We start from the raw sequence: 26749 nt of genomic DNA, 5'->3' as shown, positions 1-26749 counted from the left end.
ATTGCACTCAGAGACTAAATTTTATGCAGTGTTCAAATTAGTTGCAAAGCTGCATTGTCCCTGTGGAGTGAGTGAATCAGATGAAAATAGAATGCACACACCCCTAGTAGGCACATGATCAAGCAATTCAGGGTTGAAGAGCTTTGGAGTGCTGTAAACAGGGAAAAATAGTGATTATAATAAGAAAATCATTTTACTTCCTTGTGTGTCCAAGGCAACGCCTTTGCAGTACACGTTTCGAGTATGGTTTATGTAATCATTTAAAAAGCATAGAAAGGGTGCAGAGGACAACTGTGAATATCTTGTAAAGACTGGAAGATTTTATTTTCAAGGAGATAAACAGAAAGACAACATGCTAAAAAGCCCTTTAATGTGGTTCATACCTGTTTCTCATTTATCTAGAGAACTGATTTCACTTCTCCAGTTTCTGCTACTGTATCTATTTTAGTAGTGCATTAGGTATATGCTACCACCTGTTATTTGCTCTAGTCTTCTCTTCTGAGGAGAAACATCTTTCTATAGTTGGGATATTGTGTTTTAGATATGCATGAAAGTTAGAGCCAAAGAAGCACACTTCATGCTTGTAGCAGGAGGTGGGATGCTTATGGTTGTCTTTTGTTCACTTTATAACTTTGGAGCAACTTAGAAAGAAGCATTGCCTTTTGCATAATAAGTTTTTTGCTGTTTTGTTTTCACAGAGAAACACAGTAATAACTACAGTCTTAATCCCAGTAGATCACAAGTACCTCACTGAAAACTGAACTTTTCCATAGTGGGAAAGATAAAGACAGAAATCTTAAATTTGGTTCAGAATTTTATAGAAATTCAGTAAGATGACTGCCTTTCTGTACTTGTAGTAGTTTATGTTATAAGAAAAAAATTCTGTTGTTTTTTTGCTGCCTGTATCCAAGTTCTGACTTCTTTAGTATAGACTGCAGGCTAGATCAGTCAGTGCATTTCAAGACACTAATGATTATTTTGTCTTGAGACTTAAGAAGCAACAAAAGATGTATTTAATAGATATTAGATTAATGACTTGGCATTCTAAGATATGTAATAAAACAGAAAGTTCACTTACACTGGACAGCTTTTTTTCCCTTTCTTTTTTGTAAGAAAGATAAGAGTTTTTCTTAGTATGTGGTCACATAGAGTTAGTAAGAAAGAACATTTTTAATTAATATTAATCACACATATGTAGAGAGGAGTTTTCAGATTTCCTTGTTTGAACATGATATTTTTAATAATTCCTGGTGGTTTTTTTTTTTTATTATCGGTTTCTACATTTAATGAATGTTCTGAGGTACGTGATGTATGTTTTTAGAGAAAGAAGTGAGTTTGATGTCTGTAATAGTAATAATACATTACTGTGAAATTCTGAGAGGTTTTGATTTGTATCTATTGAAAGAATTCAGGCTATGAGTCTACTACAAAATAACAGCATCACACGTAGTCATGATTTTTCTGAATATGGCATTCTCTACTGTTCCAAGACTGTTTATCTGCTCATTCTGTGCTGAAATTATAGCTAAGCGTCTATTTAAGAGGTCAAGAAGCAAGTAGGAAAGGAGACACTTCTCCACTAGGAAGAAATGCATTATATTCCCACACCTTTACTCTGCAGTTTCCTGAAGAAATTTTGCATACTTTAATTTAATTAATTTAGTTAGGCTTTTCATAGCAGGAATTTATTCTGTGTCCACTGCAAATTCAGATGTCTGTAATTTATTATATTCCTCTTTATTACTTTTAGCTAACTGCTATATCCATAATAAAAGTTTGTTTTGTTTGGTAATAACCTACTGATAAGAACATTCAGCAAGAAAAGGGAGGTGTGTGTAAATTCCTGGCCAGAGGGGCTTTAAGGCCTGCTCCACACCATTTAACCAGCAGTCTGAGCATCTGTGCAGAGCCACTGTCTGTCTGAAAGGTGGAAATACAAAAGACATGGGACTGAAGGAAAGAAGCCAATTGGGAGCTTATTTACTCTAGGGGTTAGGAAGCTTGTTTGAAAGACCATGGACTCTTCAGTATCACCTTACAACTTCAGTGTATAGTCATTGCACAAATTTTCTTTTAAAAAATCATACTTGTCACCTAGCTCTTCTAGAGCTTTTTTAGCACAAAAGTCAAATATGAATGGGGAAAGTCTTCCATGGATTCTTCAGTTACATGAAGGTGTTAGTTGCTTCATGTTGTATAATCTCTTTGTAGAAATGCAGTTTAATTGAAATAAAAATCAGTTAGTAGCTATGAGATTAAAAGATCAATGAGCAAGGGGGTATCAAATCACAGGAGTATAGCAGCAGTTGATTTTTATTGACTAGGGGGAAAACGATAGGACAAGAAAAGGCCGGTTGGCTGAAAGTCTGCCTTTGTTTTCTTTTATGCTGTTTTAGTGTCACCTTGAGGCATTGTCACTGTATCTTTTAATAGCCTTTCTTTCTTTGAAGGAAATTTTTTTTCTAAATTAATTGAATTAAGAGAAAAGTATGGATACCTGTTCTAAGGCTTTTCATTGTGAATATGCTTCTTGGCTGAAATTATTACAGAATTATTGTCAGTATAATTTATGCTTTGGCAAATTACAGTCTACTTAATCTACTCCTGGGCTGCACATCCTGTTTTGGCATATGCAAGTCACTCTCTGGAAAGCACTTAAAGCTCTGAAGCATGAATACCTCCTCATGGATCTGAACATGTTTGCAAAAATAGTAAATGGATTAGGTTTGTATTCATTTCTTTTGGAGGACTCTGAGTCTGGAAATTACAGGGAGAAATTTGCTGATATCAAACAGCTGGTAGAAGGTGTTGGGAGCCTTGTGATTTGGCATTGGTTCAACAGCTGTTCCTAAGATGTGAACAGTCAAGATGTTTTCTAAATAATAGTGCAGCTAACTAAGCCACTTACACTGCTGGGGGAAGAAAAAAGAAAAAAACAAACCCAAAACTGTAGTATGATTAAGTTCTACATTTTGTTTCTCATCGCAGAAAGCATTCTTTTTCAAGCTCTATTGACGTAGAAGTTCCAAGTCAGTACTGCTAGATGTGAATATTTTAATTTGGTTGGTTTGCCTTTTTTATTTTTTTTAATTCTGCATTGGACCTGCAGAAATATTCTAATCACTTTTCCTTCCAATGAGAATCGCTATTTTGTACATAGAAATCTGATCATGTCATCTCATTCTAGCATCAAAAGCAGTTAGAGAAATTCTTCCTTGTTTATATAAATGTACTCTAACTTATTCCTACAGATCTTTGGAAGGCAGTATTTTCATTCAACTGCAGTTGTCATTAAACTTGAGGTTAAAATGCCTGGGCCCTACCTTGACAGAAAGTTCTAATTTTTCTCAGCAAGTCAGCCACAGAATAAATCTCATTTCAAGAACAATATGTTCTTTAAAAGAACAGAACTTTGTTTCTCTTGACAAGACTTCAATCATACAGGGTGTTAAAATAAAATTAATCTTTCCCCCATACATTCCTAACTCAGCTCTGTTGCCTCAGCAGCCAGAGAAAGAGAATAATGTAAGCCTGACCAAATGGTCAATGGTCAGAAAATCCACAAGAAAAAAGTAGTTGAAATTAGTCAACTACTTCGCAGTTGATTAACTAAGAGTCAGTTCTTTGTAGTTTATGACTTTGTGTATGTACCTGCAAATCCTCCCCTAAGCACTGGTGCTCACCTTTTCAATTAATTTTACTCTGTTTTGTGGTTCCTGACCTCTGTCATTTTAACATGCTTATGCTTATATAGTGATTCAGCACAGCATAAACTGACTGAAGTATTAGATTAATTGAATGTATGCATATGAACTGTTTAGTGTATTTGCAGTAGGCTTGGTTCTTGGGCTTGCTGTTCACATAGCTCACTACATATACCGAGTGTATTTATATCAAATTCCCTGTGAGCAAGGCAGCAGTGAACTGCTGCAGCACAAAAATTGATCCAAACCACAAGGCTGTTCCTGGAGGTCTCTTAGGAAAGAGGCCAGCAGTCCTCATGAATAGTTACAGTAGATTTCATATTCCTGCTACACATCATTTCCTTCCTCTCTTACCCTAGTCCTGTAAAGACATACTGAGACATCAGAATTCTTGCATGTTTTGTGGAGTGGCATTGTTATTTGTAGTGAGTGTTTTACTCTCAGTAATCCAAAGAAATGTCTGTTGTGTTTACTTACTTATTCAGTATCTTAAAATACTGAATTGTTAAAAAGGGCTGTGTGCACCAAGAGTAAAAGCATTTTAAAGCACTTTGAAAAGGACTGGTAAGTAATTTTTCACCTTTAAAAAAGTAATTAACATAAGATAAATAGAAGTCAACTCAATTTTTTTTTATTTCTATAATGTATATTTATATTCCATTTTCAGTTTGGAGAGGGTTGTGGGTTGTGTCTGTGTTGGCTATTAAAAATCATTGAGCTTTGAAAGGGTAATTAATTTAGTTCAGTAGCAAATGTAGGTTTAGTATCAGTACTTCATTATTCATAGAGAGGAACTAGAGCATGGAGCACTTTGTCAATTTTTAAATGTTTCTCTCACTACAGTGTTTCTTCAAAGGGCAAAGTAATGAATCATAAAGTAACAAATGTAAGGTTTTTTTCTTTTCCTCTTTGTCTCTCTCCTTTTCTCCTGCATGACATACTCAGATTGGTTCTCTCCTCTGTTTCGGACTATTTTGCGGCGATGTTCACTAATGATGTTAGGGAAGCAAGACAGGAAGAAATCAAGATGGAAGGTGTGGAGCCAAATGCATTGTGGGCTCTGGTTCAATATGCATATACAGGTAATTGAAGTGAAAACGGGAACTTCATCTAATGAACTGGCCTCCTGTGAGCATTATAGGCCATTACTACATTTCAAAAGCTCTTTACAAGTTGTTATTCACGTATTTAGTTCCTTATAAGTAAGTAACAATTATTCAAAGAATTGTAGAATATCCTGAGTTGGAAGGGACCCATAGGAATCATCGAGTCCAGCTCCTGGCCCTGCACAGGACAGCCTCAAAAGTCACACCATGTGTCTGAGAGCATTGGCCAAATGCTTCTTGAACTCTGTCAGACTTGGTGCTGTGACCACTTCCCTGGGGAGCCTGTTCCAGTGCCCAACCACCCTCTGGGGGAAGAACCTTTTTCTAATATCCAACCTAAACCTTCCCTGACACAACTTGAGGCCATTCTCTCGGGTCCTGTGACTGGTCACCACAGAGAAGAGATAAGTGCCTGCCCCTCTGCTTCCCACCATGAGGAAGCTGTAGACCCCAATGAGGTCTAATTGCTCTTAAATGAGACAACCTGGTAGGATATAGTTTCTCTGATAATACTATATTCAGTTAGTTCACAAATTATGTGAATCTTTTAAATGTATCATGACTGACAAAAAAAGGAATCTTATTAGGATTCCCTTTCCTTACATCTTATAGATACCAATTCTGAAAAGCTGGTTATATGTTGCTGAGAGTGATGTTTACTAAGCCTTCTATGATATAATAATTCATATAGCCTGTAAATAATTCTTTTGCCCCTGAGTTTTAGGGAATTTAACAAATTATAAGAGCAAACTAATGTAATCTTCTTTTTAATGTTACTAGGTCGCCTTGAATTAAAAGAAGATAACATTGAGTGCCTGTTGTCTACAGCTTGCCTTCTCCAGCTCTCTCAGGTTGTAGAAGCATGCTGTAAATTCCTAATGAAGCAGCTTCACCCGTCCAATTGCCTTGGAATCCGATCTTTTGCTGATGCACAGGGTTGCACTGACTTGCACAAGGTGGCTCACAATTACACTATGGTATGTTGTTATATTAAGTATCATCAGCTTTATTTAGTAAGGAAAAATACAGAATGTTTTCCTGAAGAAAGTACTAAGTTTTTCCCCTGGAAAGCCTTGATCATTTTCCAAACAAGAATGTACATGTGTTCCCATGATGAAAAAAGACAAAATAACAGTAAAGTTGCTGGTTTAGAGTTGGAAAGAAATAGTCAAGCATTCTTAGGTCCCTGTAGCAGTAATGGGATTGGGTGATATGCATTTAATAAAATAATTCAAAAGCTTGTTATTATTTCTGACAGTCAAAAACTACAGGGTTCGCAGTGGGCAAGCTGCCATCACCTAATCCAAAATAACACATTACAGAATGGAAGTGTAGAGTTCGTTTTTTCGTAATGAACTGGAGTAATCCATTCTAAGTTGGGGTATGAATGTGGGCATTCATCAGTGTAGATTCTGGATTGTCCTTTATGTCTTAGTAGTGGGATGTCAGGGTGACATTAAAGAATTTAATCTTAGCCTAGGCAGTATATGACTAAATACAAATTTGTCAATTATATTTTTATGGAAAGACTGACCTGCCAACTTAATCAAACTCCATCTTCTTAATAGTCATCCTTTTATTTTAATGTAAAATGGTTTTTTTTCATTTTCACAAGCATATTTTAGTAATGTTATCAGAAGAAAGCAGGACAACTATCTCTAAGGCAAGTCAGTTCTTTCCAGTTTTGTGAGGCATTTTACTCTCTTCTTGATGAAATTTTTCCTGTGTAAGCTCCTGGGACCTGAATGAGGGCATGTAGATACTGCATAAGAGATGTGGGAATGAAGATAGTATTTAATTTGCTTGTGTGGTGTGGCATTGCTTTGCCATTAAGATATTGGCTTAGATCCAAGAGTTGTAATTTGTGTCTCGTAATTGGTATGAGAAATCCACGGCTCTTCCTCTTGCCGCCTTAGGTTTTGCTTGTTTAAAAACTTTTTTTTTTAATTATATCTTCTTGGCTTAAATTAGTTTAGTATGTGTAACAATTTAAAAAAGCTTGATTTTTTTTATAGACAATACAATGTTCTTCCTCAGATCTCTCATGCATTTAGTATCATGTACACACTGAAATTTACCAAAGCAAGTCAATAAATAATGTGCAGATTGTAACTTACATGTTCCTATTCATTATTGCACTAACAAAAATAAGGACACTGCAATTAGATAGACAGACAGATGGAACAGTAAAGGTAAAGGTGGCCTATGCCTTTGAGGAATATTAGAATTAATGCTGAGTGAGCAGTGATACAAAAAAAAAATGCCAAAACAGAACCTCCCTCCCCTGACCTATTTTTTTTCAGAATAAGCATATATTTTGGTCTGTGCTATTCTCATGTTTCTTTTAAGTGGACTGCCAAGATCAGAATACTAATAATTGTTAGACTAATGCACCTTTAAAAGTGAATGTTAGGGATTATAGTCTTACTATTCTGACTGGCAATTCATGATTTATGGCAGATAGCAGCTGTGAACTTTCTAAAAGCCATTCTTTTACAGCACCTCTTTCTTTTGTTCAGACCAGAGGAAAATAGTTTCGTGCCTTTTGGCCGTTGTTTACTTCAGTGGCAATATTGTTGCTTTTAAGGCTTTGATGTGGGTGAAATTCAAATTAGGTGAATTTTAAAAAGCCATTTTCAGAACTAATTAGTTGTGCTAGATGGATTTTTCCCAAGGCCTCTTTTAATGTTGTTTAGTTCCAACAGAGACATGAAATTGAATTTTAGTAATAATGAGTAATAGAGAAGCAGCTTCTTTAGTTTGAAATGAATGTTGCTATGGAAACTGCATAGAAATGTATAGTCCAATTGAATCTTCCAATTAAAATAAATCCCCAAGTAATTTCATTTGTTTAAAAGCTGTTTGAAAAAAAGCAAATGTTCAACAGTAGTAAGTGCTAGCTACTTGATGCTCTTTCCATTAAGAAGTATTAGAGCCCAAGGGTTAAACACACCTGTAGTACCTGGAAAAATTCTGTATGTTAAAACAGTGAATTATTTTTATGCTGTGTTGGGCTGCATAGAACAGTGGGAGATTATAGAGAAAATAGTTTATATTTCCAGTTTTTTTAAAGTACTCGTAGTAGAAGGTAGTGAATAGTACAAAATATTTAAATTTTAATTTATACATATTATTTTCTATAAGTTTTCCTTTCCTTTGACAGGAAAAAAAACCTGATTGCCATGTAACTTTTTCTACAATTACAACAACTTCTCAGTTTTAAAGGTTTTTAAGACACATGATAATTTGGTAATCATCTTACCTGCTTCACTAAAATAGTTCTTTGTATGAAGACTAGACATTCAGGTGAAATGAGCATTTGTTTAAACTGAAGGACCAATCAGTGAGTTATCCCACTAGGCCTACTTCTGTTAATAGGCTTGCTGTGTGTGAATAATGTTCATTAGCCATTGGCTAGCATCAGGGATTAAAAAAATTAATAAGAAGGGTTTAAATGCTGCATTTTTCATATTGAAGATGTAGATGTTTGTTACAAAAGGGCTTAAGTGTTGCATTAGTTTATTGCTTTCTGTGTTGACAGTTGATAAGTTGTTTTTTCAGAGAAGAATAATTTTTAAGTTTATCAAAACAGGTCAATTTTTGACATTACAGACTAAAGCTTGAAAAAATCCTCAGGATGCATGAAGTGAAACATGAAATGAACTGAAGTTATCCGTAGTAGATTTAATGCTATATAAACAGCAACTCTGATTTTTATGCATCAGAGTTTTAAAATAGAATTGACAGAATCCTGAGATGTATCTGGGTAAAGGTATCTTTTGAACAAAGGTTATCCTGTTTTGCTGTAGTTTGTATATAGTGTTGGGGTAATGCAATTATAAATTGTATGGATTTTATTAGACTGGCCAGTAGTGCATCTGTTTGCTTTAATTTGTAAAACCTTCTTGCACAAAATGCCTTTTGTGCATTTTTATCACTGTCTTCAGAGTCAAAAGAAACACCTTTTTTGCCATCTTGTTTGTTCAAAACAGTTGATAGTGTACCTTCAATGAAAACAAATAGCTCCTTTTCAAAAAAAAAAAGTAAACAAAAGGGAAGTTAATGCTCTGAGTTGAGGAAAAGCTAGCCTATGTTATTTCCAGAACACGAAATATGTGTGGTGAGTAGTGAGGTGTTCTTAGGTGTTAGTAGCTTCTTCAGTAGCCAGATTTTAACTTTCTGAATTACAATCAAAAAAAAAAGCAGACATTCTAAACTTTATGTGTGATAGTACCTGAGTCAGTCCCTAGCTCTGTAATCATTGTTGCTCAGCTTTCCATGCTTAAAGCAGAGTGAAAAGCCATTTTAATTTTCATCAGAACTCTTCAGAAGTACATGATCAGTGATAGTGTTACCAGATTCAGATAGTTTCAGAGTTTGCGTGATTTCTGAGCACAGCCAATGGATGTTTATAAGAAGAAAAACTTAGAGAGGATAGAGTGGCAGATTGAGTCCAAGCATAGAAACTAGGTATTTTGCAGAAGAATAGGTGTGGGACACTTAGACTTGCTTTCTCCTGTAAGGCAGGGGTGGGGTAACAAAAAAATCATTGCAATATGGAGTTATGACTTGGGAGGAGGAATTGAAGAGGGATAATTTGTACTTTTTTCTCCTGAAACAGCCAGGATAGTTTTTCTTTTGGTAACAGGGAGCATGAAAAGGGGAGGAATTTAAATATTTCTTTTGTCCACAAAGGGCCAGAACCAAAGATTGTGATAGTGCCTAAAACAAGGCACCTGAAATTGTCCAAAATACCCTGTTCAGTAATCATCTGACTTGGAAAATATTCATTCACTTTCTTTTTACTTGTGAAAACCCTGCCTAGCACAATAGATCATTACTGCCTTGGAAAGTCTAAGTAGGTTTCTGCATGCTGCTCAGCCTGTTTTGGAATCCAGAAGCTGCACAATGAGGAGTGAAGCTACAATAGTTGTACTCTAAGTGAACACTGGGCACACTGAAAGCATTAGGTTGGTTTATTGCTTAACACGTCAGTCAAAGTTGACTAAAAGCAAAGTAGATGGTATCTAACATCTGTTTAACTATTAATAGTTTACCAGGAAGTCAGATAGCTCAGTTCCTCAGTTCTTAGTGAATTCATACCTCAGCTGACCAGCAGACTGAAACAGCCAGCAGACAAAATTACATTCACTGTTTGCTCTCATTTAGATCTTGTGAGTCAAGCACCTCTTGCTTTTTGTTTGCCCAGGTTCAGAGTTTAGGCAGAGCCCTGTGGTTAGAGCTGCCTGTTGGGCAGCCTCAGTCCTTCTCAACCTGAAGGTATCTGATGCTCACTAAGGTTTTAATCCTTCTGACACAGTGTAGAGAGAGACTAACCATCTCACTGTATCCCACTCTGGGATTAAGTATCATTTAGAAATAAGCATCATAACACCTTATTTTTTATGTGCTCCAGATATTTTCTTGCTCTGTATCAAGTCCAAGGCAGACCTGTGGTTAAGAATATCAGTATTATTCACACTGCAATTGCTGAAGAGTGAAATTGAGGTGATAATGTGAATAAGCAGTGCACAGCATTGAACACGGGGACTGCATGTCCCTGTCTTAGCTAATACATAAACCTCAGGCTACTACTTTGATAAAATTTCCAAGCACTTTGAGAAGCTAATTTGGGGGTTGGGAAACTGTTTACTTTCAGGACCAGAAAGCAAGGGGTTGAAATTGCAGACCGTTTGTTCTCTGAAATATCCTGTTCTTCCACAGAGGGTTCCCATAAGAAGAAGGAAAGAAAAGACTAATGAGGAGGTTAAGAATGCTAGGAGATACACTGGCTCCTCCTTTTTGTCTTCAGAATCTCTGTCTGTAGAGGAAGAGGAATTGTCAGATTCTGATTATAAAAAAATCCAGACATAGGACAAAGAGTGCCTGTATTCCCAGTGGAATGCTTTGATACTCTACTCAAAAGGAGTCTCTGCTTTAAAAATAGAATGGGAGCAAGAGGAAGTTGAACTTGTTCCCATCAGAAAGCAATGGTCTGCAAGCAACAAGAAGGAAAATCAGGCTTTTTACACACAACAGCTGTTGAAATGATGAAATCCAGTTGGAGAAAAGCTTTCCAGAGATGATCCCTGACTGACTTATGCAAGATCAACTTGTTGCCTTCAGAGACAAAAGAAACTTTCCATGCAAGTGCTTTCCCCTTCCTCTTTCTTTGATCTGGATAGACAATATGGAAAGTTTAAGGTAGTAAGTGTTGGCTTTTCTCTGTCAGAGCTCACTGCCTGTTCATTCAGCAAAACTAAAAGCACAGTCCAGCTTGCTTACTCTCTAGGACAGAGAATCTACAAAAAAGCAGCCAGTGGAAAAAATTAACTCAGTGGAATCTGAATTCCTATGAACTGCATGTTTAAACTCTGGAAATAATTTTGATCATTTCTCAGCTTCAGTTTTACTCCCAGGCATTCAATATCAGAGTGAAATAAATAGCAGTGCATGTGTAGTGCTACTGAATATTGGTAGAGTCCTTTCACTGTTTTTAATTCATGTATTTGATCATTTTAACTTTCATTTTGTAATACAGATTGTTAAATTAATTAAAGAAGAAAAGATGATTCTATCTCCCTTCTTATCTACTTCAGTTTCCACTTGAAAGCACTGCTTTTATGTAGACAATTGGATCTACTGTGGGAAAGCTTTTCAGATATTAAATGTAAATGTTTCCTTTCCAAATTCTATCCAGGAATAGAATTATGTACACAGATAACATTTTCAATTATTTTCCTAATTTCAACTCCAGAAGTACCCCTAGAGCAGAGTCACTTTGATCTTTCCCCTCAGACATCTGGTAGCCATCTTATATACACCTAGCTTTCATGTAAGGTGGACTGTTTACTCCTTGTTAGTTTTTTCCTCTTTGCTCAACTTTTTTTTTTATTAGTCAATATCTTTGGAGTACTGAGGTATAGCTTTGAAATGATTAGACTAAGCAATAAAAAGGAAGAAGTGTTAACTCTTTTGCTTTGTTGTCATGATGTCCATTACATATGCGATGCCAAACTGTACTGTAGTTTTTGTTGCTATTTTGAATGCTAAATTCAGACCTCTTCTGCAGTGCAGATCCTGCTTCTGCTCCGAAATTTCCCCCTTTTTTTAACCTATAAATCCTATTTTTTTCCAATATGTACATGCTTCTAATCTACAGTTTTTTCATTAGTGTGCAATTCTTTCTTTTTAAATCATTAAACAAGAGACTAAATAAGGCTAATTTTTATATAAGGCCCCCAGACTTCCCTGTTGCTGGATCTAATATGCTTTGTTTTCCAGGTATTTTGGAGGTGCATGTGATGGCAGAGCAAAACCAGCATCCTGTTAGTTGCCTCTCTAGCAATCAACAGTGCATTTAATTAATTGATTGTAATACTGTGTTATTGTTGTGAAGTTACTCTTGGTTTTGAGTATGTGTTTAGCTGGGGTTTGAACTACCAAAATATAAGCATATGTTGTGATTTTACTTTTTTGCTTTTACTTTGCTTTGCTGCCTTGTAAAGGTATATGGGGAAAGAGGATAGACATGACTTCACCCTATTCTGTTATGTTCAGGTTTTTCACTGTAAGTTCTTGGTGCTGATTGTGTTTCTACATGCTTCTGCTATTTCTGCCTATGTTGTTGAGAATCCTTACAGAATATGCTGCAAGTCCTCATATTATGAAGTAATGGGATATCAGTGTAGGACATGTTACATATTGTGAATTTCCTATTTTAAAGTAAGGATTTGTTGCTGAAAATGACAGACTGAAAGTTAGAAGATTGAATCCTGTCAAACTAGATATTGTTAATATAGCAAGGCATGTGCAATATTGTGGATTCTTTGTATGTTTTGCTCCCCAGACAAGTCAGATCAGCTGTATAAAACCTACAAAATAGTAAAATAAACTTAAAATAATGCATTTTAAATCACAATAAAATTGTTAGTGTTACTTCCTCTGAAAACTTAATGCCACAGTTTCATTTAGCAGTAATGAAAACAGTTACATGTACCCAGTTGTAGCATGATGTGCTGTGTGCTTGACAAAGCATCTTACATTGTCAACAGGAACCAGCTGCATCTTTTTAACTGTACTTCAGAAAGTACTTCTTCACTTTGCAGTGCCAAGATAGTACTGCTCACAACCCATGGCTCATTTCTGTCCATACCCTTTCCCCTCTGTTGTTTCAGCGCATCTGTCTGTGAGACTGAATGATTGAGTTAGGGAAATGATCAGGGGTGAAAATAATTCAGTACATTTTTTTTTTACTTTTTTTTATTTTGGTCCTCCTCCCAGATCAGTTCTCCAGTGGTACAAGTGAGAACCAGCATGAAGAGAGGGAAAAGAGGGGAAGATATAGTAGGTCTTCAAAGTATGACATCACCTGTATTAAAATTCTTTTCTTTTTCAGGAAAACTTCATGGAAGTAATTAGAAACCAGGAATTTCTATTATTGCCAGCCACTGAAATTGCTAAGCTTTTAGCAAGTGATGACATGAATATTCCTAATGAAGAAACTATACTGAATGCACTACTTACGTGGGTTCGACATGATTTGGAACAGAGAAGGAAGGATCTCAGTAAACTCCTGGCTTACATTAGACTGCCTCTGCTTGCTCCACAAGTAAATTGTTCGGTTCCTCTCTAATTTATACCACAGTTACAGTGGGCATAATGCCTACCTCATAGATAAATTGATAGTGGCAAATCATACAACTGATATTGATTTGGATTCTTAGAGCTGCATGTAAGGACTTAGCATGATAGTTTGTGTCTGTTTGTGAACTGCAGTGTATTCTGATCCTAACCTGAGATCAGTCAGGACACAAGAAGGGGTGGAGCTGCTAACAAAATGTTGCTTCTCTTGTCTATAAAAATGCTTATCACGGTAATGTTAGTCACTAGAAGGTGTGACCTTTTTTAATTTTTTCTTTATGGAACTTGTGCAGTTTCTTTGGCTCACTACATTTCCTTCATACAGTTTTAGCTAGGAAATGCAATTTGAATAAATTGTTAGGAGTGATTTTTCTTCTATTAACTCTTGATGGGCCATTATTTGGTACTTCTTGCTCTTCCCAATCAATACTACTTCTCCTTTTTGGACATTTACACACAATGTTGAGGAAGCCTTGGGCTCAGTTTGTTTGAATAGTGAATTACAGTTTTCCTAATCCTGTAGGAATAACTACTCTTGGTAGTGTCATGTGTATTCATTATCTGATAGCATGCATGCAAACTAGGTTCAATTATTTTTATTTGTTTTTCCTTTCTTCTCTTTCTTTGCTGGACCTTCTTTAGTAATATTTAACACTTACTATACAGTCAAAGGATTTTACTTTATGGTCTTCAGTTTGTTTAGTGAGAATTTGCTGTATTAAATGAAGACAATAGGATTTTTATGGAACCCAAAGAATAAGTAAAGTTCATTAACAAAAATGTAGTTCAATTAATTCATAGTGATAAATCACATGTGCAACATTCTGTGTTTTACCTCTAATCTGATGTCATCTTGCTGGATAGTAAGATTCACTACCAAGCATTTTAGTATTTATTTCTATACTGATTAATAGATATTCAATAGTAGGATTTTCTCAGTTTTGGGCTTGACTTCGTAATTCACTTTTTCTGTAAACATAATACAGTGTAAGCCAGTTGACTGGGAAGAAATAATTCTTTTGTTGAACATTTAATTAATTGATAACTAAGTAACCTCTGCTGTATTCCTTTTACGTAATTGACTGTAATTGAAACATCTTTAGAAACTGAAAGTACAGAATTTATCCCAGAAATATGTACTGAAATCAAATTATGTCCACTTAGTAAGTGATTAGGAAAATAGCAAGATGAAACACAAAAGCAGTATTTCACTTGTTATTTTATGTTCAATTTTTCATCTCATCTCCAAATATATCATATATATTACATTTCTAAAACAAGGTTTTTCTGTTACCTTTTTATTTATTACTTTCTTTAACAAATTAAAGTGTTAAAGCTGTGATTTTAATATGGAAACAGTTAGTGCATTGAATAAATCGATTTGAAGTGCCCAAAACAGTCTTAATGTTTTCAGAATCATTTTTTTCTTCATGATCACATGACATGTGATCTGACAGCAAATATAACAGTGAAAAGCTTTTTAGTTTTATGGTTGATGAGTTAAAGATATTTGAAAGAAATTAAATTAGAAAATTGAGCAACTTGCTGAAATCCATAACGTTGCAGGCAGAGATGAGAAGAATATTGGATTCATACACTTTAAAAAAAAGCTTCAGGAAATACTGTGAAACTGTAGCACTGGAAGCAAAAAATTATAATGAATTGTTTTATTGTTTGGTTTTGTGTATCTCTTTGAAGACAGCATTCTGTCATCTGTCTGGTTAATGCAAGTGCTAAATATTTGTAAGTCTCTTTTTGTTAAAGATGAATGAATATTTGCCAGCTTCATAAGCTGTAAGATGACAAATATAATCTCTGATAAATAATGAAAAAGATGATTTAGGAATTTCTGAATTACAAGATGGCTCAGATTTCTTTTAGACAGAAATTCTTATTACTTAAGTGTCTGCATTACCTTTCTCCTTATCAGGTTTACAGTTACTATGATTTCATGCTAACATGTCATTTATAAATGCTGTTAGAAATGCTTTTACTAGACTGAGCTATGTAGATAATAAAACTTGGAAAAAAATTACTTTCATTTCAGTAAGCCCATTCCAAGTTCTTTGAGTGAAGAATATTTATAGTAGTTTCAGTTTCAAGAGTCTGCAGGTTAGATTGCATTTCTTTTTAAATGAGATAAGGTTGCTTTCAGAGATTGAGACTCTATGCTGTGAGAACTTCTTTATAGGTTGAGGGGGTTAGAAGCTGTAGAAAATGTAGGTTGCATCTTGTTATTGCAAAACTCACATTCCCACATAGTGTTGCTTTAAGTATTAAACACAGCTTGTCTATCATAAAAATATATTAGAGGTCTGAATTGGTCATGTTGTGTACACACATTAGTTTTCATGCATGCAGCTGTGATGTGACAATGTCTGATTTAGGATGATGGTAATGAATTGATTTCTTTTTTAAGTATATTTTTAAACTATGTGCAATGGGAACACTTTTCATCAGCTATTTTTATTAGTGAGAACATTAACCAAGTGGAGAAATGCTACAAAAGTCTCAGTTTTCTAAAAACTCGCTAGTGAAGGGCTTTGAAAGGGGTTTTTTAGTCTCTGTGTGTTAATATTGTTTTCTGTCATATTTTGTGTTGATTTGATGTTCAGGTTTAGTAGTGTGTACTTACCTGTATCTCTTCCCAAACCATGGTTGTCATATTTGCTACTTCGCAGCCCTAAGGCAGCTTTAAGCCAGGGATGTTCACACCATATTGTGCACAACTATTTCACAGCGAGTCCCTTTAGTACTCCTGATGACTAATGTCACAGCAGTTTTGTACCTGTTATTGGTTGGCTGTCAACAGCCTAACAATAGCATCTCATTCTGGTTTGTGGACTTGCATGTCTAATATTCACAAAGTGTTTGGATTTGGGATTTTCAGAGGCATCTGCCTTTTTCTCATTGTTCTGACAACTGGCCAAGTTCCAGTAGGGGACTTCACTTGTTTTTTTCTGTCTTACTGAGGCCACATCATGCAGCTCAGAACAATGCCAGTTGTCCAGACTTCTAATAATTAGAGTCATGACACTTAACCATACTAATAATTTTTTTTCCCTGCAGCCTGACAAACATGGAGTACAAACCACTCCAGAACCTTTGAACTTAAGAACTTTTATTAGTAGTCTTTATTTAGTTGAATTTTATTTAAGTCAATTTATTTAACAGTTGCCAAATTCGCTTGCATCCTTGGTCTAAAATTTTTACCAAAGGCTTGTGTTAATTGATACACCGTGATCTGGGTCACTGTCAGAGTGAGGAATAGAATATATATTTAAATATTCAACCTGTGCTGAAGCAGCTTTTACAGACCCATGGATTGGGTGGATTTGGGAATGTAAGCATGAGGTTGAACTGACTGACATACCGGGAGCCTGATTCCATTTCCTTGAACATTCCTGCATGGCACTGGAACTTGAGGAGATTTTGTTTCCTTCCTTTGGACCATTAAGTTTAAATCACTGCCTAAGATCAAATGGCCTTCATTTTTTTTAATTGTTTTATTTATTTAATGGCTTAGCTTAAAATGTGAATATTTAGTTTATTATAAGTTTATTCTTACCCTGCTCTTTTTTATATGACCGTTTTAAAAATACAGAGACTTTAAATTGGGCAGTGGATGTCTTTGTGTAAAATATTATCTTGATAATCCTGTTTTTATTCTTCTTGTAGTTTATAGCAATACAGCGTGTTTGATTTTCTTTTTTCACAGTTTCTGGCAGATATGGAAAATAACGCACTCTTTAGGGATGACATTGAATGTCAAAAACTCATTATGGAAGCAATGAAGTACCATCTGTTGCCAGAGAGACGACCTATGTTGCAAAGCCCTCGCACCAAACCTAGAAAATCTACAGTGGGCGTGTTGTTTGCAGTTGGAGGAATGGATGCAACAAAAGGTATTGGCTTCTATAACGTTTAGTTGATGAGCTGGTTTTTTAAAAGAAATGTTTGATAGATGTTTTTACTACATCTTAATTTTAAAATTCAAGGATTCTGCAGTACAGAACATAAAACATCTGAAGTGTATACTGTTCATTAGGTTAAAAAGGTCTATATATCTTCAATAATACTGTAAACATTCTGGAATTGAGAGTTCTGATTGATTTGAAATTACCAAAGAAGTAGCTGATTTCTGAGTAGTGAAGTGTTTAATTGAATGAAAACTGATCTTTATTTACTTGAGTGGGCAGTAATTTGGAAAAGGAAGAAAATAACAGAAGGGGCACATAGGTGACCTGCACATGCTTTAAAAAAAAAGAGAAAAAAAATGCTTTTTGACAATTGTTAAATAGTTTTGTCACAACTACTTGGATCATCTTTTTCATAGATGCTTCCATACTGTTTAATGGTAGCTAGAAGAGATCTGGCAAATTAGAAAAGTTATGGCAGAGAAAGTTGTTGTTTTAAAGTTAGGACTTTCAGTACTTCATGCTTACCTTCATACCTTCAATTTTTTGTCCAATATTACAAAAGAGTGGATTTCAATATATAACTGCATTTCACAGGGTTTGTTTAATATTCCTAATATTTCTATTTCCAAAGGCTTAACTCTGCAAAGCAGTTAAAAAATCTGCTTTTTGTCTTGAAAAGCACTGAGAAAGTCCTCCTTTATAATGATGCAGTTAATTGCTAAGGAAGTCAAAAAAGACTATTTGTCTACATAGAGTTAAGAACATGGTGCAGGATATCATAGTGTCTTGTGGGATCAGCATATTGCTGAAATAAAAACTATCCTAATAATTCAGGCCTTTTTTTTTGCATATGTAACTTGTCATTCAGGAGCTACAAGTATTGAAAAGTATGAACTTCGTACCAATACGTGGACTCCAGTTGCAAACATGAATGGACGAAGATTACAGTTTGGAGTTGCAGTCTTAGATGATAAATTGTATGTTGTTGGTGGCAGAGATGGACTGAAAACATTGAATACTGTGGAATGCTATAATCCTAGATCAAAAACTTGGAGTGTAATGCCACCTATGTCCACTCATCGTCATGGTCTTGGTATGTACAGTTCTGTAAAGGCTGAATGCATACTTTTAAAAGGTTATCTGTTTTAGGATTGGTCAAAAAACATTCAGAAATTAAGTTAGGGTGGTGGAAATTTTGCTTTAATGCCAACTGCTTATTCAGTGACTTTTTTCCTTCAGATTATATTCAGCATTGGCTACCAACAGGAAATTTCTTTTTTCTTTTGTTTTTTTTTCAATATTTTGTGGTGCACACTGGACTGTCACTAGGAAATTGTGATCTTTATTCCCCTTATCTAGAAGTGATTGTTTTTCATATCTGTTTTTTAGGAGTAGCTGTATTGGAAGGTCCCATGTATGCTGTAGGAGGACATGATGGCTGGAGCTACCTGAATACAGTAGAAAGATGGGATCCACAGGCTCGTCAGTGGAACTTCGTAGCTAGTATGTCAACTCCAAGGAGCACTGTTGGTGTAGCAATATTAAATGGAAAGTATGTGAATATTTTCAAATTTAAAATCTCATTATTTTAATGTAATTACAGGACCATCCTAAATGACTATTAATAATATCCCTTGATTAATACCTGTTGTTAGCTTTAAGAGCTACGTTTCTTCATTCACAGAAAAGATACTGTGTTGGGTCAAGCAAGCTTCTCCACAGCACCACAGCACCCCGTGGTACCTCTTATGAGTACTGTCTCTTTGGGCTAATAGTTACAATCTCTTTCGTACTGAAAGGAGTAAATAGTTGTTCTCTTTCACTGAGACTCCAGTGATTTCCTCTTACATTGAACATTTGAACTTTGTTTGGCGATTTAAACTGAATTTTGGAATTTAGATTCCAAAACTATTGCAAAGTCATGGAGGAGTACTCATGTTATATTGTATTAACTCAGAACAGTAAGCTCTGGCAAATTAATCTGGAGTGGTATCTGAAATCTAATGAAAATATGCCTAATTCTTAATAGAAAGCATATTTATATAACTAGGTTGTTTTATAAAGCAGCCGTAGGAAATGGCTGGAAGGGACGTCAAGGAGTTCCGTAATCAACTCCGCTACCCCAAAACTGAATCAATTATATCTAAAATGCTCATAGCCAGAGTGATCTTGTTCTTAACCTCCAGCGGGTATAGTTTCTGTAACTTCCGTAAGATATCTGCTTAACCTTTAATACATCTTTGAAATTCTCATGATGTCAAGTTTTAAATGCCTTTTGCTGATTTATATTATTATTGTTCGTACTATCCAAAGTGAACATTGAAGATGCATCTTTTCTTTCCTACTTGCAACAGCCTTTTGTATTTACAGACACATGTTCCCTGAGTATTCTGTCATCAGGACTGAATAACTCCATCTCCTGTCTTTATTTGTAGGCCATGATTCCTAGACTTTTGAATGATTTTTATTATTTTCGTTTGGGCTAAGTGTAATTGCTCTATAGCATCCCAAAATGTAAGTGTACTTTCATCAAGCTATTATGAAAATAAAAATCAGTTGGAGTCACAGACTTGTAGAATAATTTTGATTGGAAGGGACCTCTGGAGTGATCTGATCCAATACCAACTCAAAGTAGGGCCAACCTTAAAGTTGGATCTAGTTTCTAGTTAATTGAGGTAACTCAGGTCATATGCGTTTTGAATATCTCCAAGCATGGAGATTCAACAGCCTTTCCAGGCAACCTGTTCTGATATTTGACCACCCTTGTACTGAACATTTTTCTTCTAATTAATACTCAGTTGAAATTTCCCATGTTCGAACTTGTCTTTTTTTCTTCCTCCTTTCTCTGCATACCTCTGAGAATGATCTGTCTTCTATGCAACGTTATACATACATCTGTGTAACATTCATTAGGTGGTTGAAGACAGCAATAAGATGCCTCCTTAGCTGTCTTGAGAATTCCTAAGACAGTACAAAGGCAGCTCTCTCGGCCTCTCCTCCTGTGTCATGTGTTCTAGCTCTCTCATCATCTTCGTGACCATCAGCTGGACTTGCTCCAGTGTGGCAAGATGTTTCTTGTACCAAGAGCCTGTTGCATTATACTATGAAATTTGGCAGAAGATTGCATTCCAGCTGGTCCTCAGAGATCAGAGGGGCTGGATGCAGCTGGGCTGAATTTCTGTTTATAACCAGTTCAGTGCTGTAAGTCTGGTCGTGTTCAATAACTTTTATGATCACAGATCCACAAATTGAAGCAATTGGGCTTATTGAAGCAACAGAAATACAGATTTGGAATTGCTGTTGATAAATGCACTTACTGCATCAGTGCTAAATATACTAAGGCTAGCCAGTGATTAACTAAGCTAAGTTAGCAATTCAAGCTAAATTAATAAATTCACTTCACCCTTAATTAAGCTCAGTTTCACCTGGGTATGCTCCGATGCAGAAGAAGGCGCAAATCTTACCAAAGATTTGGGGGTAGAGAGAGGAGCAAGCCTGTTGACTTGTCACCAAAATGGGGTCATAGTTTTATCCTCTCAAATGGAGGATTACCCTACTACAGGAATACCATAGTAGACAAAGCTGGTGATTTACTGGGTAGTATTGTCATTGTGGATGAATATTTGCACTGTGTTATCCACAAATTTTCAATTCCTGCTTATAATGCTATCTGATGCATCTCCCTTGAGATACTTGAATATTGTCAGGTAGCAAAAAGCTTTTCACACCTATTTTATTTTATTTTTTTTTATTTTATTTTGGAAACCTAGTCTCCTGGTAAATTAGTACAGCTGAAATGCACCTACAAAGGGTACTGTGAGATCTGGAACAAGTTCCAAGAATGAGTGGAAATGCTCAGGAAGGAGGGATGAACTTTAACAACCAGCAGAGTGCCTTGGACTGCCTTGGAACTGCAGTCCCAAATGTCTAAGTTAGGTTTAAAGCTTCCTATATATTCAGCAGAGGATTCCAGGTGTGGTGAAAAGCACCAGAATTAAAACCACCATTATTGTAGAACATTGAGTAGACTATTAATGGAGGCAACAACACTAGATGCCTACAGCTGAAAATCTTAGAAATGCATGCAGTATTTCAGCTGCAGGAGCAGTAATTTCTGCACTTACTAGTAACATCTGTCTGTAACTTGATATATTTCAGATGATTGGCTCAAAACCTTCATATAGAGAAATTAATATGTCTTTCTCCATGTCCAAAATGGGAAGTCACTGCATAAGTGATCAAAACTCTGTCATGTTTTGGGGGAAGGTAAAGTGGGAGACTTCATTTAAATGTTATATTGCATAAAGGATTGATTCTTAGTCATGAACTTTATGGAACTGCAACAGAGATTTTCAGTATCCTTCAGTACATTCCTTAGGTTAAACAAGTTGTGTTACTAAACATGGGAACTTCCATGGAATTTTTTTTAAGAGTATTAAAATTGTTACTGAGAACTACTAGCTCAATAAATCATATTTACATTATGTTTGTATTTAAATTTGTTGGTCAGTATATTTAAAAAGCCAAGCAACAGTATTAACTGTGGACTTCTTGAATAGTGCTTCATGGTAACTGTTGTAAATTGTTCACATTACCATTATATACAGTATCTAATGTTTATTTGATTATTTAACCATACTATAATGTGCCTTAGGCTCTGAAAGTATTTCATTAATGTTATTTCAGGTGATCTCTCTTACTGGATTTTACTTCCGATGTGTTACTTCCTTTCAGAATGGCTTCTGTGTTCCTACTTTTCCAAATAACAGTGCTGGGCATGTCTGCTTCTATACCTAGATTGGTCATAAACTCTGTGCATAAACTCTTTATCCAGTTTGATTATTGGATTAAAGATTCATCAGTGATGGATTGCTCCTAAACCAACTTTTTTCATTCTAGCCCTTCAAAAAAGTTGAAATCCTTTATTAGTACCAAATGCTAGAAACCTTTTTGTTAGGACTGAGTAAATTGAGCCACCTAGTGGGTGTGAGGGACTTAACATAGTGCTGTCATTCATGAACTAGAGCCCAGGAAAAGACTGGAGAAAAATCTTACCTGAGTTTTTGCAACAGAACAGTTTATTGAAAGTTTAGAGTCTCCTTCTAAACTTCCCTTTTTTAACAAACTTTTTAAATCCTTCATATTTCACTGGAAACTGTCTTGTTCAGACAACATTTATTTACTTTCTTTTTTACTTTCTAGGCTTTATGCAGTTGGTGGTCGAGATGGAAGTTCGTGTCTTAAGTCAGTAGAATGTTTTGATCCTCATACAAACAAATGGACTCTCTGTGCTCAGATGTCAAAAAGAAGAGGTGGTGTGGGTGTAACCACCTGGAACGGGTTCTTGTATGCAATAGGTGGCCATGATGCCCCAGCATCAAACTTAACATCCAGGCTGTCAGACTGCGTGGAAAGGTAATATCCTGATGAAGGTGCATCCTGCTATGTGATTCTAATAGTGTTAATTGATGGAGTGATTTATGGAAAGAGCTGTGAGTAGAAACCCAGTAAAATAGTTGTGTTATCTTTATTAGGAACAGAGGAAACCTACATATAAAAACATGTTGTGTAATCATACTATGATTCAATCTGTTACCAAGACAGATTATTTAAAGCAAATTCTCCCTAATGCAATTCATCTAGATTTTTTTTTAACAATTTTATTGCATAAATTATGATTGATAACTGAGAACAACTTAGAATTGAATGCTTTTAAAAATGGAGCAGAACTTTTTCCACACAAGAAGTCTGTATCTATTCATATAATAACTTTCAAAGGAGTTAACAGACAGGTTTTACTCTTTTTGTATCCCCTGATGAGACTTGGAAACTGATATGTAATTCAGTCATTCCTAAATTGGTATGTCTTTATGTAAAGTGATTAATGAATGACTGTATCGCAAATTGCAGAAGCACATGTGATCTATAAAATAATTTTTAAAAGATGGTAAATACTTCATAATGCGCTGGCATTAAGTCTTCACTGGTATTTTAGGTATTTCTGAAATATGCTTTAATTCTCTCGCTGCCCCCCCCCCCCCCCCCAAATTGTAAAACTTTTCTTCTTTCCTGTTGTCTCCCAACACTCACAGTGAGTCTTCACCACCCATATTCTCCTTTTACTAGATTTATTAATGCCAGGAGTTATGTTTCACTCTCCACCAAAAAAATTCCAAACAAACAAAAACTAAACCAAACCAAAATAAAAAAACGTGCCACAAAAAACACCCCAGGAGAGCTGTAGTTTTCAATCTTTCAGAGTCCTAGGAGACCCAAAAATACATAGTGTGGCCCATACCACTTAACATGTGGAATTTGCACTAAAAAGACCCCAGAAAGGTTTGCATATACGAAGTTACATCTTAGCAAATACCAGATTTTTAGAGCAATACAGATAATTAGAAGCTCAAGAGAAAGTAATAGGTCCTTGTATTTTTCTACATCAATATTCTCTGAAACAAAGTTACAGAACATATGACTTCAGTAAATAGGAATCATCTTGTAATACATTTTGTCCTTGCTCTTTAAGAGGACCATCAACTTCATGGAACTAGTTCCTTTAAAAAATTACCACACTAAGCTTCTGAATATTTGTCTACCACTGTATTTGCAATAAAAGTTGTTTTTCTCAGATAAATAAAATGATTTATAAATTATAAAATAAATTGAAAAGTAATTTCTAGATGTAGTTTACTAATCCCCCTCTTCTATTTGCATATGTGCTTCAGGTAGTGTTTTTATGTTATGATTATGTAATACTTTGATTAGAGAACAGCAGGTAAAATTGTTGGAGCTCATTATATCTATGCTCTTCATGCAATAAAATTAAGACTAGTATACTCCAGACTTGCTTTTAGCAAATGTGATCTAGATGACCTCTAAGCCAAATAAATATTTTCTTTGTATAGTTCTTTGGAGCCCTTCAGAGCTCTCTGATTAGATCACTTCTTCTGTAGGCATCTGTAATCTTAACATTATCTCTTTCAGTCAAGTTAAAATATAATTCCTTGACCTAAGCATATAATGAACTCTCCTATGTAGTTCTCAGTTTGACTTGTAAAGACTGTTGGTACTGTTCTAGAACCACATTTAATGTTTTTCATTAAATCATCTGCCATTTACTGTGCTGATGCATCTGCTTTTAAAAGTGTTGTAAATTACCTTAAGGGTTTTGCATCTCACCCAGAATTTTTTCGAACTGTTTTGGGGTTTTGGGGGTGATATTTTTGAAAATTATAATCTTCCATGGCAAGTAACTCTCTTTAGTACCACACTGAATTTTAACAGCCTGTGCTTTGACATATAGTATTTATCATTTAAAGCCAGCACTTGCTCTACTACAGTGTAACAGCAGAACTATTTGTGCAATGATATGTTTAGACCCAAAAAATGTAGTAAGAGCAGCTGTATGTACATGTCCGTATTTATACATGGAAAGCAACACAAAGTAGATACTGAGACAGTACTGTGTTACCAGATGACTAAAGAAAAAGTCTCAAAGGGAGGGAATTTGAGGGGGAGAAGTCCTTTGAAATTAACACCCAAATCTCTACTCTCCTGTTTTCTACTACCTTGACAGCATCAATTCCAGTACATTTTTCCTGTTGAGCTTTAGCAACAATTTTAGGCCTAACACAAATTGTCTTTTAGGTATGATCCCAAAACAGATATGTGGACTGCTGTGGCCTCTATGAGCATTAGCAGAGATGCAGTGGGAGTATGTCTTCTTGGTGACAAGTTGTATGCTGTCGGAGGATATGATGGTCAAACATACCTTAATACAGTGGAGTCTTATGATCCCCAGACAAATGAATGGACACAGGTATAGTTTCTCATCAGATCATGCACTACTATTAGTCTTGTTATTTCAATTGTGCCTGTTTTTACAAGGAGAATTTAAATTACTCCTTCTCTAAAAAGCACTTTCTTACTAGTCTGTTTTGAGTGTCTCTTTTTTCCCTTTGTGTACCCTCTTGAGATGACTTACCTCGAAAAGACAGTTGTTAACTTTTAATAAACTGCCTTCTTTCTTTGGCAAGAGTATAGCTATTTTCTTTGACAATTTCAACTAGTTTTAATAAAATGTATTGACATGTTCCCAAAACTGTCACAAAGGGTTCTGTTTACATGACTTCCCATTCTGAAGATAAATGATAAATGTAGATTAGTTTTAGCTCTAATGTGTCTTTCAACAAGTTCATTGATTTCTTCAATGTTGTGGTCATCTTTTCATAAATAATACCTTCCTAATGTGAAATCAATGTACAGTGTGTGCAACCTTCAAAAAGCCTTTTCCCATTTTTCTTTTTGCAGCTTTAAAAAAAATAATTCTTCAGTTCACAATCAGAAACCATTACTGTCTGTTCAAAGCTTGGTTACTTTTATATAGCTCCAGGAATGTACCTCTCTGTTGGAAGAGCACACACAAGGACATCCTGAGCTGGCTGTCCTTTGGTATCTAATGCCATTTGAGATACCCTAAGGCATCTACATCCACAGAAGGCTGACAGATACAGCACAGAATCTATGGGAGGCCAAGGCTCTCCTGGAGTCCAGTTGCAGAATGGATGTCCAGGGTCATCTGAAATAGCATCAGACACCACTATTTAGGCAGCTGAATTCTGACCACCTGAATATGCTGTCCCTGTAATAACTGCAGATTCTTAATGCAAAAAGAGAACTACATTGCCGTCTAGCAAAATCTCTGTAACACAGAAAACTCATCTGTCCATTTCCCCCCACTTCATACTGCTGCAAGATCTTAAAACACAAGTCATCAAGGAGGCTCATCAGAGCTTGGGGCCTTTGCTGGTACTGGTGCTGGTGATGATAAAACCCTGTCATTGTTTGTCCCGCTAAAGAAAACAACAAACAATGTACCAGAGGACAGAAACTGTGCTTCTCACCACTGCACCTAAACAAATCTCGCATGGTGTCTAGGTGGTGACCATCTGTATGTACCTGTGTATCCTTAGCCTTGACCCTCTATATCGCACTGAATGCCATGATCCCAATATATAGGACAGTTTCGAACCCTTCCTAGAGGGTTTTGGAAATGTTTGTGTACCTTCCTTCTGTCTTGTTATGTCAGCAGTCTGACACTGCTTTAATCCACACACACTTCAGAAGAGGGTTGCGGAATTTTCTCAGATGAAGTTTGCCAGAGCTACAGACAGCCTAGGATAAGTCTTTTGTTCCTGGGAAAAAAATAAATAGGGGAGTTGGCATAAACAGCCTTTTTTGTCTTCAGGATGATCTCTGTACTGCTTGATGTGCTATTCACACGCACTCCAATACGATGAAGGTTAAAACGGGAAGCCAAAGTGAGTGTTAGAAACTGCTGTCCTCTGTTCAAATCCAGCAGAATCTCAGCAGA

At 35.7% G+C, this 26749-nt stretch overlaps 1 protein-coding gene across 5 annotated transcripts in view; it reads left to right on the top strand.

Moving 5' to 3' along the window:
* KLHL5 (kelch like family member 5) overlaps positions 1–26749 on the top strand; it is a 60506-nt gene that overhangs the window by 31718 nt on the left and 2039 nt on the right. For 4 of the 5 annotated variants that reach the window (XM_064653019.1, XM_064653018.1, XM_064653020.1 and 1 more), the window contains 8 exons: positions 4650–4786; positions 5591–5787; positions 13209–13421; positions 17172–17358; positions 18242–18466; positions 18763–18925; positions 22576–22788; positions 25024–25195. In XM_064653019.1, the coding sequence (XP_064509089.1) occupies positions 4650–4786; positions 5591–5787; positions 13209–13421; positions 17172–17358; positions 18242–18466; positions 18763–18925; positions 22576–22788; positions 25024–25195 (1507 nt within the window). Of the gene's footprint in view, positions 1–4649; positions 4787–5590; positions 5788–13208; positions 13422–17171; positions 17359–18241; positions 18467–18762; positions 18926–20390; positions 20575–22575; positions 22789–25023; positions 25196–26749 lie in introns of those variants that run through there. The other variant, XM_064653017.1, reaches the window with a different exon arrangement.

The sequence above is a fragment of the Pseudopipra pipra genome, chromosome 4, assembly GCF_036250125.1.
Source record: "Pseudopipra pipra isolate bDixPip1 chromosome 4, bDixPip1.hap1, whole genome shotgun sequence".
In the NCBI taxonomy this organism is placed as follows: domain Eukaryota; kingdom Metazoa; phylum Chordata; class Aves; order Passeriformes; family Pipridae; genus Pseudopipra; species Pseudopipra pipra.
This window is presented reverse-complemented; position numbering and strand designations above follow the sequence as displayed.